At 35.3% G+C, this 17,191-nt stretch overlaps 1 protein-coding gene across 3 annotated transcripts in view; it reads left to right on the forward strand.

Moving 5' to 3' along the window:
* LOC106873141 (TOG array regulator of axonemal microtubules protein 1) overlaps positions 1-17,191 on the forward strand; it is a 111,036-nt gene that overhangs the window by 52,702 nt on the left and 41,143 nt on the right. For 2 of the 3 annotated variants that reach the window (XM_089364926.1, XM_089364928.1), the window contains 2 exons: positions 10,745-10,858; positions 12,693-12,889. In XM_089364926.1, coding sequence (XP_089221052.1) covers positions 10,745-10,858; positions 12,693-12,889 — 311 coding nt within the window. The remainder of the gene's footprint in view (positions 1-10,744; positions 10,859-12,692; positions 12,890-17,191) is intronic. The other variant, XM_089364927.1, reaches the window with a different exon arrangement.

Consider the following 17,191-nt stretch of genomic DNA (forward strand, 5'->3'; position numbering starts at 1 on the left):
CCATCAAGTGGATTCCCTGCCTAGACATTATAATCTCAATAAAATGGTCAAACAAATGAAGAATGAAGATTCCAAAGCAGATGAACTAACTTAGAGAGATGAGACATTTAAGTCAGTAATGACAGATGCATGGTATGAGAAAGAAAACTATACACAGCTGTTGAATAAAACAGTTTATAATTGATAGAGAGCACAGAAGAAACTTGAAGCCCAGCACTGATATTGGGCCATTGCCAAAATGCAAAATGGACATTTATTATACATGCACAAAAGGTCTTGTGGTTAAGAGTGTCATTAATTTTAGTTGGCGTGGTGGTTTGGCAGAAACATTAAAATGCAGGATAAAATGTCTTGAGGTATCTATTCTGAGTCTTTTACAAAGTCTCATTCAAGCAATGAAGCTGACATAATCAAGTGACTTCCTCCCACTAACATGGCTGGCTTTGTATCGTCATCATCATCATAATCGTTGTCGTTGTCATCATCATCATCATCACCATCATCATCTAATGCCTATTTTTTCCATGATGGCATGGGCGGGGTGGTTTGACAAGATCTGGCAAGCTGCAAAGCTGTATCATATTCCAGTATCAGCTCTGTTAGAAGCAATTATTGACTTTAGTGTAGGCATAAAGGACTTGCATTTGAATCTGTTTTCATACTCTGCACACATCATCCAAAGAAAGGAAAAAAACAACTTGATGATGACCAGAAAACCAATCTAAAATATGCATGCATATTGTTTATGATCAGATCTGATAAAAAAGAAATTCTAATCCCATACACTTTCTTCAATAATGAACTGAAATTTCATGTTAGAAAGCTGAGATGAAGTCTTAGACAAGATAAACACTGGCTAAATATCATGAGCCAACTATGGTTGCGATCAGGATGGAGGACTGTTTATCATGTTTGTAATAAAGAATGCATTACCAGGGAATATTAAAATAGAATAATTAAAATAACTAAACTGCCATTATGAATTCTTTATGTAGGGAATGATTTTAATGGTCTTAGTTATCTTCAGTGACCTTCAGTGATACACCCACTTCTTCTTTAATACATCTTTTTTTCCCCTCTATTCAGAATTATGGATGATTTGTCTATATTAGTACAACTAGCTGAGGTACCCGGTAATACCCGGGAGTGGGGATATTCCCAGTATCCATTATAATGCCTAGTTTCTCTCAGAAGAAAAATGAAATCAAGACGTAGGACAGATAATAGAAGGTGTAAGCAAATTCATTCACAAAACGAGAATGCAAATAAATATGTGTGGAATCAGAAAATGACAATCGTTTGGTCAGATGAGTGGAAAGCTGCAAATATATAATCAATTGAAACATCAAGAAGGGAACTGTAAAGGAGTGTTAAGAAAAAAAGTACGTAAAAGTTTGAAAAGTAAACAAAAAATTATTTAGAGAAAAGGCACTTAATTTGACGACTGTGTTTCATGGATATAGTTCCACTGATAGTGAGAAGCAAATATCAATTGTAATGGTTAGAACTGACAATTTTAAGTGCAGGTGTTAAAAAAATACATGTTGCATGTTTTAGCACGCAATGTTGGAATGTTTAGAATCAATAATTTTAAGTGCAGGTGTTAAGAAAATACATGTTACAGCAATCTGAGAATGCAGAAATAATTGATGAACATTTTAACCCTACTACAGTTTAGGCCAAATTTCGTTAATCATTTAATCAAAATTCATCTTACTCTTTGCTTGAGTGGCCTAGGTAAAAATTTGTCTCAACGCATCCTTAGTGCATATTCCATCTGTGTATAAAATTTCAAGAAAATCGGTTGAAAACTTTAAAAGTTATGGCAGAAAATAACATTCATATGAGAATTTGCATTGAAATGTCCTATTGATTTTTGAAAAATCGATGCTGATTAAAAATTATCAATTTGTTTGAAATTCCAAGTGCATAAGCCCCCCCCCACACACACACACACATATCAAGTTTCATCAAGATCAGTTGGATAGTCTTGGAGGAGTTAAAGTAATAAATTCACAAATACACACACCCAATGGTGGATAAAAAGTCCTGACTATCTTAAGCAAGTTGAGGCCCACTTTTCTTAAAAGACTGATATAAGATCCTGAACCTTCTATAAGAGTTAAGGTTCATGTCACTTAACGCAAATCTGAACTCCAAAAATATTCGCAAGTTAAGAGGGGGTGTACTGATAAGTTAAACCTTGTATATAAGTAGTAGTTTATATAAATGTTGTTTGATTGTCAAGTAGCTTGCTTACCAACCACATGGTTTTGGGTTCAGTCCCACTGCATGGCACCTTGGGCAAGTGTCTTCTACTATAGCCTCGGGCTGACCAAAGCCTTGTGAGTGGATTTGGTAGATGGAAACTGAAAGAAGCTTGTCATATATATGTATATATATATATATATATATATGTGTGTGTGTGTGTGTGTGTGTTTGTGTGTCTGTGTTTGTTCCCCCAACATCGCTTGACAACCGATGCTGGTGTGTTTACGTCCCCGTAACTTAGCGGTTCGGCAAAAGAGACCGATAGAATAAGTACTAGGCTTACAAAGAACAAGTCCTGGGGTCGATTTGCTCAACTAAAAGGTGATGCTCCAGCATGGCCACAGTCAAATGACTGAAACAAGTAAAAGAGTAAAGGAGAGTATATCTATGGTTATGCATGAAATACTGAATAGAAAATGCTTGAGAAATAAAATGTACTTAAAACCTGAAATGCTGGGTAATTAAATCAACGAATTGAAATAATAAGTTTTAGCAAATGAAAACGATTTGTATTGAAATACAGAATTAGCATATGCTAATGAGATTACCATTAATAAGATATCTGTTTATACTCATGAAAACCAGGAAACTGCAATGTATCCTCCTGATACCCACTATCTCTACCCTCTACCTGTGCTCAACCATTAAATTCTGCCCTCCCTTTCAGCTCCTTCTCATCTTTCGTAATCTTGAGAACTCAGTCTTCAATCTCCAATTCACTTCATGATATACATCTCCTTGTAGTTGGGTGCATGGCGTCTGCCCCCTCCCAGTCATATCTCCTCTCCTCCCTCTCCCCATCTGAGGTGGATGTTTTTCTTCAAATGCAAGACATCTATTTCTGTCCCTCGATACTTTTCCCCCATCACAGTTGAGGGGTCTTATCCAGCAAATTATTTAGTGACCACACTTCTTCTGGTGCTATGTATAAAACCCAGTACACTCTGTAAAGTGATTAGTTCTAGGAAGGGTGTCCAACCACTGAAACCATGCCAAAACAGACAGCAGAGATTGGCACAATCTTCTGACTTGCCAGTTCCTGTCAAACCATCCAGCCCATACCAGCATGGAAAACAAGCATTAAATATTGGTGATGATGATGATGATGACAATGACAATGACAACAATGATGATGGTTCAAAGCCATTACAGCATAGGTGAAATATAAAAATATTGGATTGAATATAATTGTCTGGGATAGCTACAAATGCCTGCATGTATATGTCTGCCTCAATAAATTACATCTAATCCACACTTAAGTATACATACACAAAAGCACAAATATACAAACACATACACACCATTCTTCAATGAAACAATAACAGCAGACTGTGGAACGATTTTAATTAGAGAAATGCTTACCAATATTAATTGCTAACACTAGTGAAATTTTAATGTTAAATGCAACATGAACTCTAAACTCAACAATGCCTTCAACGATAGCATTCCCAAAAGCTGTGGGAAATGCTTGCTAGAGAAATTCAAGGAGAATCTAATAACCCTAAAGCAGGAAATTCATTTGGTAGTGGGGGTGGAAAACTGCTGAAAATCTCTGGAAACATAAGAATGTTAACTATAAGTTCACATTTGACCTACAAACTTAAATACCACAGCATTAAAGGCCATGCCATTGAAATTGTAAATATTCTTTACCAAGAAGATCTGAAGTAATTTTAGACTGTAATAATATTAAATGTAAATGTACGTATAATTTATAATACAGTATGGTTGAATGAATTACATAGATTAAGTACTGTGTAAACATCGCCCCTTGAAACTTAAACATCAGCAATTGGTCTTTTTCCTGCAAATAATAGACAAACAATGAAAAGGAAAAATGAACTAGGAAAGACCTAGTAGAGAGATAGCAGTTAGAAAGTCTTATTCTGCTGAAAACCCTTGTAGGAAAGCGGTTATACACTATTAGGTGTACCGCTTCCGTAGATTAAATTTCTTGAAGAAACAACGGAACGCAGATTCTGAACTATCAACACAACAATATTTATTTACAGAGGAAATAGGCAGCACTTCGCCCTTTGGTTGCTGAGACGCCGTCAATGATGCTGAGTGGTTATTTGTCTAGCTCCAGAGTTGGAATGTTGGAGAGAGACTGCTACAACGTCTTGGCTCTTCGCCGGCCGGCGAGAAAGAGAATGAATAAGGCCGCGAAGCTTGGATATCGATGACTACGCATGCGCATGAGACTCTTCCTGTGTTCCTTCCGGAACTAGTCCCTGTGCATGCGTGGCTTTCCGGAAATGTCGTCTGCTATTTAAGGCATCACTACATGGCTCACCCGCAAGTGCCGAAAGCACGAAAATAGAAATTTTGGAGGGACGCCTGAGGCAAGATGGCCACCAAAACCACCCACAAGATGTGGCACAAACACACACAAAGAAAAATCAAAGAAATGAATGTACACTTGTGAGATACATGCATGCAATGTACAAATGAATTGACAATGACAAAACAACCGTGATGACAACTGTCCAGGAAACTGGAATTACGCGATGTAAAAGTCTGATTTTTTTGTTTTTTCTGAAAGGAAAGAAAATATATGAGTACACAAGTGTGTGTGTGAGAGAGAAAAACACAGAACATGGTAAAAGTGTCTGTAATATAGACTGTGAAAAGTCTTACAACACTGAGATAGAGAAAACCAGTTCGTATTAAAATTCCACAAGGAGATAGAATGTCCATACGCAGGAAGTTGCGGTCAAGGAGCAGAGCTGTAGTTGAGCGTCGATGCTGGGACCTGTGTTACCTGGTACGGAATATTCTGGCTGGTTAGTTCTGGTCTGTTGATCGTGAGTGGAAACATCCACTCTAACAGGGTCGAGATAATACCACGCTTGTTGATGTTGGTTGCTTGTGTACGTGTAGAAGTCATGTTGACGATGTTGGCGATGCTGGTAGTACGTAGAGTCGTATTGCTGCTGGCGACGTCGGGGGCGATGCTTGTAGTTCGTAGTGGTTGTTGATGTTGTCGCTGGAAACTGGCTGTAGCTGTAGCTGTGTTCTGTATGTGTGTGGTGGTGATGATGTTGACAGTGGTGTGTGTGGTGTTTGAAAAACGGGCACGCCGTACACGAAAGTTGAGGGTTTGTCAAGGTACACACATTTTCAGACGGTCGACAGACACAATCTCTGTACAACCATTAGCGTCGACCTTGAAGAAATTCAACCCAAGACTGCGGGTTGGGTGAGGCGTGTAAGGCAGCCTTAAATTGCCTACGAAAACGCTCAACCATCCCATTAGAAGCGGGATGGTAGCTGGTGGTGCGTATCAGGAGAGAGAAATTTGACAGGGCATCTATTTGAGAGGTACCGTTGAGTGGCATTGCTGGAAAATGCTGTCATGAATTCGGAGCTGCGAGCGAAAATGACCAAAAGATCCCATGCAAACAAAGCTAAGCCAGTAACTCTTCCATTCTCCGGCTGAGAGAAACGGAGGGGTGACGAAATATGCTGAACTGGGAACAAGTAAGCATCAACAAATGTTATGTACTCACTGAAATGTAACTGTGCATTTTACTGTTATTTTCAGCAAGTAGAGGACGCTGTGTACGAATGAATTGACATCTCGTGAAACATGTAGGAAAACTGCTCAAAAAGTTGTTAGGATGAAATAACCGTGAAGTTTTTTGTGTGAAAAACCACAAAGGTCTCAGCCGCAAAGAAGTCTTTGGTTATAGGCTCTGGAAGTCATTGACAAAATGAAAAACTTTAACGTAGAAAAATTTTCTTAGCTTTTCACTTGTGATGGATGAGAATATAGAGGCAATCCTGAAGTTGAACGTCGTGAAACATACGAATTCAATGGCTGTTGAAACGAGGTCTGTAGATCTTTTAGCTCGGGGTACCAATTGTAGTATTATTGGTCGCAGTTCAGATTTTCGGCTGCAGTTGTGCATTCTCTATCTGTGACGAGCATGTTGAGTGGTGACGGCTCGTGTAGTATTATCAGTCGGTAGATCAGAATCCCCGGCTGCAGTTGTTCTTTATTCGGGGTCACCAATTGTAGGAATTCTCCGGGCTGCGTTTGTTCTTGATTTGGGGTCACCAATTGTAGGAAAGTGGTTATACACCATTAGGTGTACCGCTTCCGTACATTAAATTTCTTGAAGAAACAATGGAACGCAGATTCTGAACTATCAACACAACAATATTTATTTACAGAGGAAATAGGCAGCACTTCGCCCTTTGGTTGCTGAGATGCCGTCAATGATGTTGAGTGGTTATTTGTCTAGCTCCAGAGTTGGAATGTTGGAGAGAGACTGCTACAACGTCTTGGCTCTTCGCCCGCTGGCGAGAAAGAGAGTGAATAAGGGCGCGAAGCTTGGATATCGATGACTACGCATGCGCATGAGACTCTTCCTGTGTTCCTTCCGGAACTAGTCCCTGTGCATGCGTGGCTTTCCGGAAATGTCATCTGCTATTTAAGGCGTCACTACACCCTCATAAATTTCTTCCAAAGAACAATAGAAAGCTAGCTTTATATACCAAATCGAATAGTAGTTATACTGACAATGCTAGTGGTTTTAATACTTAGAATTATCTATGAGGAGAAGTTTACAAACTTACAACATACCTAAAAGCATCTTGTAGATTCTTAAATAGTAAAAAAATTACTTGAGTTGGTTCCGGCAGGAACATAGTAAAAAAAAGTGGGTGACTGATGAACAAATGAGTAGGAAGAAAGAAGTCTGGGGTAGTGGCTCATAAACAAAACTCTTAACTATAATATAAGAAAGAGTTGAACTGTCTTTCATTCATGATTAGTAGTTAATACCGCAGCTGCTGTTTCCTTTGCCGTTGAAAGATTGACTAAAATATGGCACCCACAACTAAAATTAAGAACTGAATCAGCTAAAGTTCTCACAAACGGAATCAGGTTATCAACGAGGATATTCTGAGAGACAGCCTATCTGTACTATTGTTTAATATGCAACCAATATCATGTCAATATTAAAACTTCTTGCTTGGATCAGTGAAAGAGAACATAATCAGTATCAACACCATTTGGACAAAGGTGCTTCATGTATTGAAGAAATATACAATTAAATCATTCAAATTCTATCAAGTTCTACATCATAACCTCTGATGAGCTCTCTTGTGACCATACGTAGGTGTATTGCAACCAAAAGACTATGCTTTCTCTTCAGAAAATATGTCAGCTATAATTATCTACTGACCTCTACAAAACAAGTAAAACACCCACATTCTATTTTTGATCACATATATGAGAATTAAATTGACAATATTCATTCAAGCGTCCAAAAATATCATTCAGCTGATCTGCAAAGGCTTATCAAGATTCTACAACCATTGATCTATAAACACACTATTTCTTCTCTTGCCCTTTCTATTCTTACTACAATGATTTCTGCTTCACTGAACTCACACGCTGCTTTTGCTCCTTTTATCATCACTTGTGTCATCATCACTCCCAGGTTCTCTATTAAGCACTTAATTCAATTGTTTTTTTAACTACAACTATTTTCTAAAGTAATTCCTTCCTGATCAATGCTTTACCAAAGGTCATCAACCTAAAGATATTCAAACTGAATGTCACTTATATTGATTCCACTCTTACTTAATATCATTGACCTGGCTATCTAGCTTGTCTCCCAATGACAAGTACTGCAAATATTACAGAACAGAAGAAATTGCTACTTACAATGTACCGACATTTGGGATACTGGATAGGACACGTGAAGAAATCTGAACATTATAATAATAGCCAGCAATTTAAAAAAAATTTTTTATCAGCAGTGACACTCACCAGATCTCTCTCAAAGAAATTAGCCACTTTGTTTGTGTGTGAGTATGTGAGCTTCAATATGTATGTGAAGATCAGCAACAAGAAACTCTATGTAATAAATTGACAAGTTTGAGTCTCATACACATACACTAGCACCCTCACATACATGTATATATACACATTCGCGCTGGGAGTAACTAATATGGTTTATGCATTATAATTACAATTGCCAGTGTCAAACCATCTTTGATGGGTGAAACTTGAACATATCTCAGCGACCATTTGTCAATGTATCAAAAATATGCGACAAAGTTTTCAATAAGCAATCGCTAGAATATAATAGTAAAACCCCTCACAGAATTATAGACTCAATGCAAACTGATTACAGAGGCTTGACTGACACAAAAGATTGATTAATTGTTGTTATATATCATTAGTCATGAATGAGCCTTGCTATCTGTTATTCATGCAGAATCTGAATGTGAAACAATGCCATGCTAATGTGTATTAAAACCAAAGAGTTGAAAATAAACATCTGAATCTAATGCGAGCTTAAAAATAAGTGTTGAACACTTAAAATTAAGATATTTGAAGTAATTGCAGCATAGATTTCATGCTACAATAAGGAAACTATACCTGCAAACATGAAATGTTCAGAAGAATATACTTAATAATTATACTTTTGTTTAAACTTCTAATATTTTAGTATAAATATCTTTATATCTTATAATATAAACAATGCTTTTTTATCTTTGTAAAGATGAATCTAAGATACCTGCATTAGTGAACATAAACTCAAGGTGGTGTGACAGGTATAAAATTCACCTTGTAAATGAGAGATATGTGGTTCAATTCCCTACAGTGGGTTTGTTCTTTTTCAATCTTAATTTGTTGATTTTGAAATTGTAACATTTAGTATTGATTGTATGAAAAATTTAGCAGCCAATTTATAAACTATTCATATACTACATATTAGCCTTATCTATGCATTAAATCAAGAGAGAATATCTTTCTATGTTATGATGAACTAATACAAATACATATTTATGCCTAATTTGAGATAGATTGCATGTGCATGTGTGTGTGTGAAGGGAGCACGGATTCAGGTTAGTATAGCTGACTAATGAGAGATATCCAAATGAGAGATACATGCTTTGGTTCCCATCAATAATTTTTGAAAGTGCAATTTTTAATATTGTTTATATTAAAATCTTTGCAGTTTATAGGGTGTATGTTTTTTGTTCATGTGATTTTACTAATTTCATTATTAATTATTATTATTTATATATGTCATTGATTTTTTTTAAAGTTAGAGGAGAGAGAGAGTAGCATCTATTAATCTTTGTAATATCTCCCATACTGGTGTGGTTGTTGTGATTGATGTTCTGCTTGAACTTTTGTAGGTCAATGTCTGTAAGAAAAGTTTTGGTCAGAAGAGAATTCCATTTCCAGAGAAGTGCATTGGGAAAAGTGCTTGTTTAGTAGTGAATTCGTAGTAATGAAGAAAAGCATAATTAAAATTACATAAACACATCAGCCAACAATTTAAGTTTCTCTTCCTCCTCAGTAAATATATGTATTGGAAGCTGCTCCCCTAGTGATTCCATAATGTGACATGACTATATCACCAACATTTAAAAGTTCTGCAAAAGCAATCTCATTTCATTTGGCATCAGCAAATATTGTGAACATGTTTGGCATGAGAATCTCCTTGCTACACTGTCCATATGTTGACTCCATTCATTTCTCCTCTCTTCCTTTCAGGTCACAAAATTACAGTGTGTGCTAATGGGAAACTGTCTGGCCCACACTGTCAACTTTAGTGTCCCTCAAGGTTCAGTTATGCTTCAAACACTCTTAATTTCTGTACATTAATGATCTGCTATCTGTCATCTCTGACCTTCCTTTCCTCTTCAGTCTTCCACACTCATGTGTGTTATTTCACCTGCAGGCTAGGCATTTCACATCGAACTTGCACCACCTCTGTTAACACAGTCATCAAAAACGTTTTTCAATTGATACATGAAAATCTAGTTTCCTCCAAAAGTAGAAAAACATATTCTCTACTCATATCAAGGAAACAATTGTGTACCTATATCTCTCTAGTTTTGGAAAACATATAGGTTAAAACCCTTAAAATTACTGCAAATGCTAGACAACAATATTGGTACAAATGCTAGACATCAAAAGTTCTGATGATCTAACTTGACAACATATATATTGCAAAAAATACACTCTAAAGACAAACCTTCATCTTCACAGTCAGAAAATACTGGATTTCTATTCAGTTTCTGAATTTTTACAAAGCTTCAGTAAGCTAAACAGTGGAATACTACTCACATATGTGGGACAGTTCTATCCCTGCCTCTTTTCTCCATTCCTACCTCATTTCTCCCTATTGCAATAATCTCTGATCTTCTGAAATAGCTAATTGCAAAGCAATTCCATAATGCCTATCCAAAATCTTTCTCTCTCTCTCTTTTTTCTCATCACACTTGTTTTGTCTCTCAACCTATAGGCCAAATTTTTGACTATCTGGAATTCCCTCTCTATCCATGTTTTTCTGCAACCATTGATTTACAGATTTTCATGCTAAACATCAACAGTATTGATCTGAGTCATGGAGGGCCTTTGAAGATCACAAGCACTGCCCCCATTTTCGAACTAAGGGGGAAAATGTATCTTCTGGATTTTATATATTTTTTGCAGATGCTTCATCTGGCACACCTCTTGGTATGGCATCATTATATTCTTACGGGAGTTCAGAAATAGGTTCTGGAGAGATTGCTGCTGAGCCAAAAATGATTGGTGTCATTGGAAAAGGTTTATTATTTATTGAATTACATGTTAAATTTGAAATACTGATAGTTTCTATTTTATAAAAAAAAAATTAACTTTAGTATAATAAGATTGTTATCAATTTCCATTCCTTCAACAATAATGCAGAGATATGCAGGGACAATAGGAAAGTTGTTAGGAAAAATTTAACATATTGAAGAATTTAGCAGCACATTTTATTCTCTTTGTCTTTGCTTACTTGACTCAAAATAATACTTCCTCATATTATATACTTCAAAAATATTATCATATATTCATGTATAAAGAAAATAAGAAAATAGTGATAATAAATTAATAATTATTTATTAATTACAAAATTGGACATCATTTCTGACAGCTGTTTCGATTCAAGACTTTAGAAATTAATAAGTATAATTAAAAACATTTTCAAGTTGAATCTCATTGGAGGTGGAAAAAAATATACCCTTACATTTTCATATTATTGTGTGTTGACTCAGCACACAATAATATGAAAATGTAAGGGTATATTTTTTTCCACCTCCAATGAGATTCAACTTGAAAATGTTTTTAATTATACTTATTAATTTCTAAAGTCTTGAATTGAAACAGCTGTCAGAGATGATGTCCAATTTTGTAATTAATAAATAATTATTAATTTAATTATCTCTATTTTCTTAAAAATATATATAAATCCTAGTTTATCCAATTACCTTACAGCAAAATATTAACTGTAATATTCAATACTTTCTGTAATAGGTAATAAACCAGTATATTCATTGGATTTTATTATCCCTTAATGAGGTTTTTAACCTTTAATTGAGCTTTCTATAAAGAATGGCATGCAGTTGTAAAGATTTTTAACTTGCTTATTGAAGTGTAAGCACACCAATAGAAAAGCATCTAAGAAAGTAGTGGGACTATTTAATATGCTCCAAATTAAACTATTTTCACAAATAAATAATTTTTACTGTCTTCAGAAATAATATTATGTCCATCCAGTACAGCTGCAGGCATCAGACATACACTATTGTTGTTAGTACACTATTGTTGTTAGTTTTATTTGTTTAATTGATAAACGATTTGTAAACCTATTACTCCATATTTGATTCTGTTTTGATCAACTTTAGTCTTTTAGTGTATTCTGTCAATCAAGTAAGAGGTTAAAGATGATATTTTGTTAATCTGTGTTAGTTCACATAAAGCCAATGCTTCAACCCTGATTAAATTGTGGTGAGTGGATGAGATAAAAATTTGACCTAATTAGGATCCAACAGTTTCTAAAGAGTTGGTATCTGTTCTAACTGTTAAGAGGATTGAAGTTTGTAAAATAGGCTTTCACCTACTGTTAGTTCAGTCATCTTTTGAAAAAAATGATCAACTTTCTGAAGAAAGTTTTTAAAATTAGATAGAAGGTCTACATCTATAATATGCCTGTTGGATAGTAACAGGCAGAAATTATCTATACTATGACGAAAACTGAAATTTCTCCAAACTTGTGATGCAACAAAACTCTTTGAACATATAAACTGTAACTAGATACTTTCAGAGGATGTTGAGTCACAGGCATCTAACCAATTTAGGCTTGGAATTGACAAATATTGAAAGACCGATAAATTTCAAACCTTTCTAATACACTAAAAAGGCTTATTGCACATGTGATTAATAGACATCTTTCAAATATTTGAGTAAATGTTTTGGTAATCCAATGTCTTGGAGTGTGTTGATCTATTTATCAGATATCAGGAATAATTCAATATTTTAGCTATTTCCATTCCTGTTTAACAGATAATACAAAGACTTTGTATCTAATCCTTCTCAAAGCAAAATTATATTTTTTGTTGTGCCTTTACTTTTATAGGGTTAAATCCTGTTGAAACAAATTTGAACTCTCAAATGACTGGTTCTGAGATGGAATCATTTGAGCACAAATTGAATGATACGCACATGGGTAGCGGTGTTCATGGCATTAGCATTGCAAATTCTACAAAAGATAAGCTAATTTGCAAAGACAGTATGCAAGATAACAGTGACATAGAGGGTGATTCTATGAGAGAAGTAAGTATTTATCTCTCCCACTAAAAATCTCATCTTCTTCGTCATCATCACTGCTACATTTGTTGTTACCAGCACCATCACCACCACAATCATCACAGCCACCACCACTGCCACCAACCACGATCACCTACAATCACCACCACCACTGCCATCACCACCAAAATACCTCTGCCAACACCACCACCGCCACAATCACCACTGTTATCATCTTATCATCATTGTTGTCATCATCAACATCATTATCATCATCATCATCATCATCATCATCATCATCATCATCATCATCATCACCATCATTATCATCATCATCATCATCACCATTGTTGTCGTCATTATCATTATTACACACCAGCCGTTCGATAGCAAATGCTCACCTGAAGTAACTGTCATCCTGCTTCTGCTGATGTAATGCCTGTGCCTTTTTTTTTGTTTTAGTTTTTTTTTCATGCAAGCGTTACTTAGATGAATCTGCAATATCACATATCTCTTCACACCTCAACCTTATTACCATCACAATCATCTCTGATCTAATCAAACTGCTTCCTAATAACTACATTCTGTCATCAACTCAAAGCATCTCTTATCCACATATTTGTAATCCGTTTGCACCAGTATATTTAGAAAACTCACACATTATTAATCAATTATCTTAAATTATTTTCAATTATCCAAATTACCCAAAGATATATTATATGAAAGAATAAAGGTTCTTCCTATGAAAATTTTATGTACATCTAGAGAAAAGCAGGCATCTGTCATTAATTTATTGTAATTTTACTTTTGTTATGAGTTGAATAGCAGCGTTGATTTTTGAAAGAAGGAGAGCATCTTCACACATACGTAAGAAATATAATGTTGTATAGCAATAAAGCATTGACAATGAAAGGAAAGGGTAGGAAGGATAAGGACAACCACTTGAAATTAGTGTTCATTTAGGAGTTGGGACAAACACAGTGAGCTGATAAATATTGAAAGTAATATACAAATATACATTATGGTTATACAATATACAAAAATATAATTTGTAGTATGTTTTTATAAATATAATTATATAAAAATATAATCTATACAAAATGTGCTGTAAAGAGGTTGATATTAGGAAGGGCATCCAACCATTTAAACCATACTTGGAATTTGAAATTTGAAATCTAAAATCGAAATTGAACCAAATCTGACGACTGGCACCCATGCCAACCTCTCCTTCATTGGACACTAAACTCTGCTTGCAAAGACCTGTTGGGGCAAGTGAAATCGAAATTGTAATTGAACCATATTCGATGACTGGCACCTGTGCCAGTGCAGCACTAACAACACTGTCCGAGCGTGATCATTGCCAGAGCAGCTGTCTGTCTGGCTTCTGTGCTAGTGGCCTGTAAATAGCACCATTTGAGCATAATCGTTACCAGTGTCACCTTCTAGCATTTGTGCTGGCGGCACATTAGAAAATCATTCAAGCGAGGTCATTGCTAGTGCCACTGGACTGGCTCCCGTGCAAGTGGCATGTAAAAAACACCTTTTTGAGCGTGACCGTTGCCAGTACCATGTGACTGGCCCTCATGCCGGTGGCACGTAAAAGCACCCACTACACTCTCGGAGTGGTTGGCGTTAGGAAGGGCATCCAGCTGTAGAAACTCTGCCAAATCAGATTGGAGCCTGGTGCAGCCTTCTGGCTTGCCAGTCCTCAGTCAAATCGCCCAACCCATGCTAGCATGGAAAGCGGTTGTTAAACGATGATGATGAGACAATGCCAAAGCAGACACTGGACCATGATGCAGTCTTTGGACTTATCAGAACCTGTTAAACTGTCCAACCCTCGCCAGTATGGATGGAACATGGATGTTAAATGAAGATGACAACAAACAAAGTTGTTTTGTAAACATTAATTTTAAACAATATGTAACAATAGGTGATCATTGTGCTTTTATGGTAATGTGATGTAAATGAATAATGTGTAGACTTTTTAATGGACAAATATTAGTTACAGAAGAGGACAAATATTAGTTACATCTCTTCCCAAACTTGTTAAATTTATATTCCAAATAAAATATATTGAATTTAAGATATTTTCCTACATCAATTAGTGGAAGCAATGAAAGTTTTTATATCAATAATGTTTTATCTTTCTTGTCTCATTAAAGTCTAAACTAGGAGTAATTTATTGCTGTGTAGACTGTCAAATAAAAAAACATTCATAACTCAAATAACCTTGTTTGATTCCAAAGTTAAAAGTGTTAAGTGTAATTGTTATTCTTTCACCTCGTATCAGCTGTGATGAAAATCTATGATGAAAAGACTTTTATCTGTGAACAACCTGTCTTTCCTTACCAACAGGGAGCTGGCAAAAAGATTTTTTTAAATGTTTTCTGGTCATTTGTAATGTGTTCACACTAAAAGAATAGTCAGTAGTCAACAGTACTAATAACACATAACAAAGCAATGTGATAGATTTTCTCTTGATCACAAACTGAAGAGATATTAACGTTTCAGCTTGCATGCTGCCATGTCATGTAAAAGAGTGGTTACTTTGAATAATAGCTGATACAAAAGTATGTTATCCATTATCATCCCATCTTTTTTTTATATATCTTTCAGTAATGGTTAGATGGATTATATGCTAGTTAGGTATTGTGTTGTTACCCATTTTAGTGCCAAGTCTACTTGAAGTTTCTGAAGAAACCATTTATTTATACCTAAACATTACAATGATTACAAAAACTTACTTACTGGAGGCAGTAGTTCTTATTGTCAATGGTGAGTTATGTATGTGTGTTGGCCAAGAATTAGATACCAACACCTTTGAGCGAGACAAGAGATGAGAATTAAAAATGTTATATGTCAGTGCTTGAAGAACAGAGGATATTGTGTTTATTGTATACAATGTGATTCCTTTTAACTGAAGGTCAAACAGCTACTAAGAGTCTTGTATTTATCTGTCTTCACAAGAATCTCTCAACCTTTGCAATGATTGTCCCACACTTCTGTATTTATGACCATATTTTGGCAGGTAACTCATGGAAATTTCCAATTGAAATCATGTGATCAAACAATTGCAGCTGAAATACTGTTGATCCAAATTCAGTTATCTGATATACTGTGGTCTAGTTCTCATTACTGAGCTAAAGTAGTTTCAAATCTAAGCCTTGCTACAATATAGCACTAGATTTTACTGAGTTGTATAATCAATTGAAGTAAAGGCATCAACATAAACATAGGCCTGAAAATGTGCTAAAAGCACCTTAAAACAAAGGAAAAGTTATCAGAATCAAACAACAAAATATATAAAGATCTAGAAATCAGGACCACAAAGAAAGAAATGATAGGATTTAGAATATATAATAACCTAAATATGATGTAGATAGGATGTGTTTACTATAATTATTATAAAATGATCTTGGTAGGACTAAAAAATGTTAGATAGTAAGAGAATAGTTGTGAAGTGACAGATGTAGTCTTGCAATATAGTTTTCAAAAAAACCATTTGAAGTTGAGGGTTTCTCTTCATCCTGTGACTCAACAATGTTATCTACAAAATTCATTGTCTGGAAGTCTCTCTCTGTAGCTTTAGCCTCCCTATCAGTTGCTTTCATAAGTTGTTTGAAAATTCTTTTCAGATAACATGCCTTGAAGTTAGCTGCCATACTTTCAGCCATTGTCTGGTACAAAAGTTGTACTTTTGAGGATAAATTCTATTCTTACATTATCAGAAAGCTCATTTAAGTTCACTGGGTTGCTTGGTGCATTGTCTAAAAGAAGAAATGTTTTGTTGAAAATATATCTAACATCGTACCTTTCTACACTAGAACAAAAAAAATGTTTGTAAACCCTTCTTTGAAAAGGCTCTTGGTCATCCATACCTTCTAATTTAAATGTCAAATAAGAGACAACTTTAACATTGCATAATTCTTGAAAGCCCATGAATTTTCAGATTGAAACATGGGCAGGGGTTTTAATTTCATATCCGCCAATAACATTTTCTCTCAGGGGAAGCATCAGATGATTTTGGAAGATTTAAATCCTGAATTTGCTTATTCTTCTCCAGAAATAAAAATTCTAGCGTAAGATTCTAGAAAAGTGTAGTTTCATCAACATTGTATCCTTGCTCTGGTGTGTAGTTCCTTTTTTCCAGCTGCTTAAAATAATTAGCCTCAGTTTTGGTGCCAGCACTGGCAGCTTCAGCAGTCACATTTTTGTCGTGCAAATTTAAGCACTTCAGAAATATTTTTCATTAGAAGTTTCACCTTCCTTTTAGTGCAAATTATCATACAAACTTTAGACTTTATTTTATGGTGTTGATGGAGTTAT

Source organism: Octopus bimaculoides, chromosome Z, assembly GCF_046866305.1.
Source record: "Octopus bimaculoides isolate indiv1 chromosome Z, ASM4686630v1, whole genome shotgun sequence".
Classification (NCBI taxonomy): Eukaryota; Metazoa; Mollusca; class Cephalopoda; order Octopoda; family Octopodidae; genus Octopus; species Octopus bimaculoides.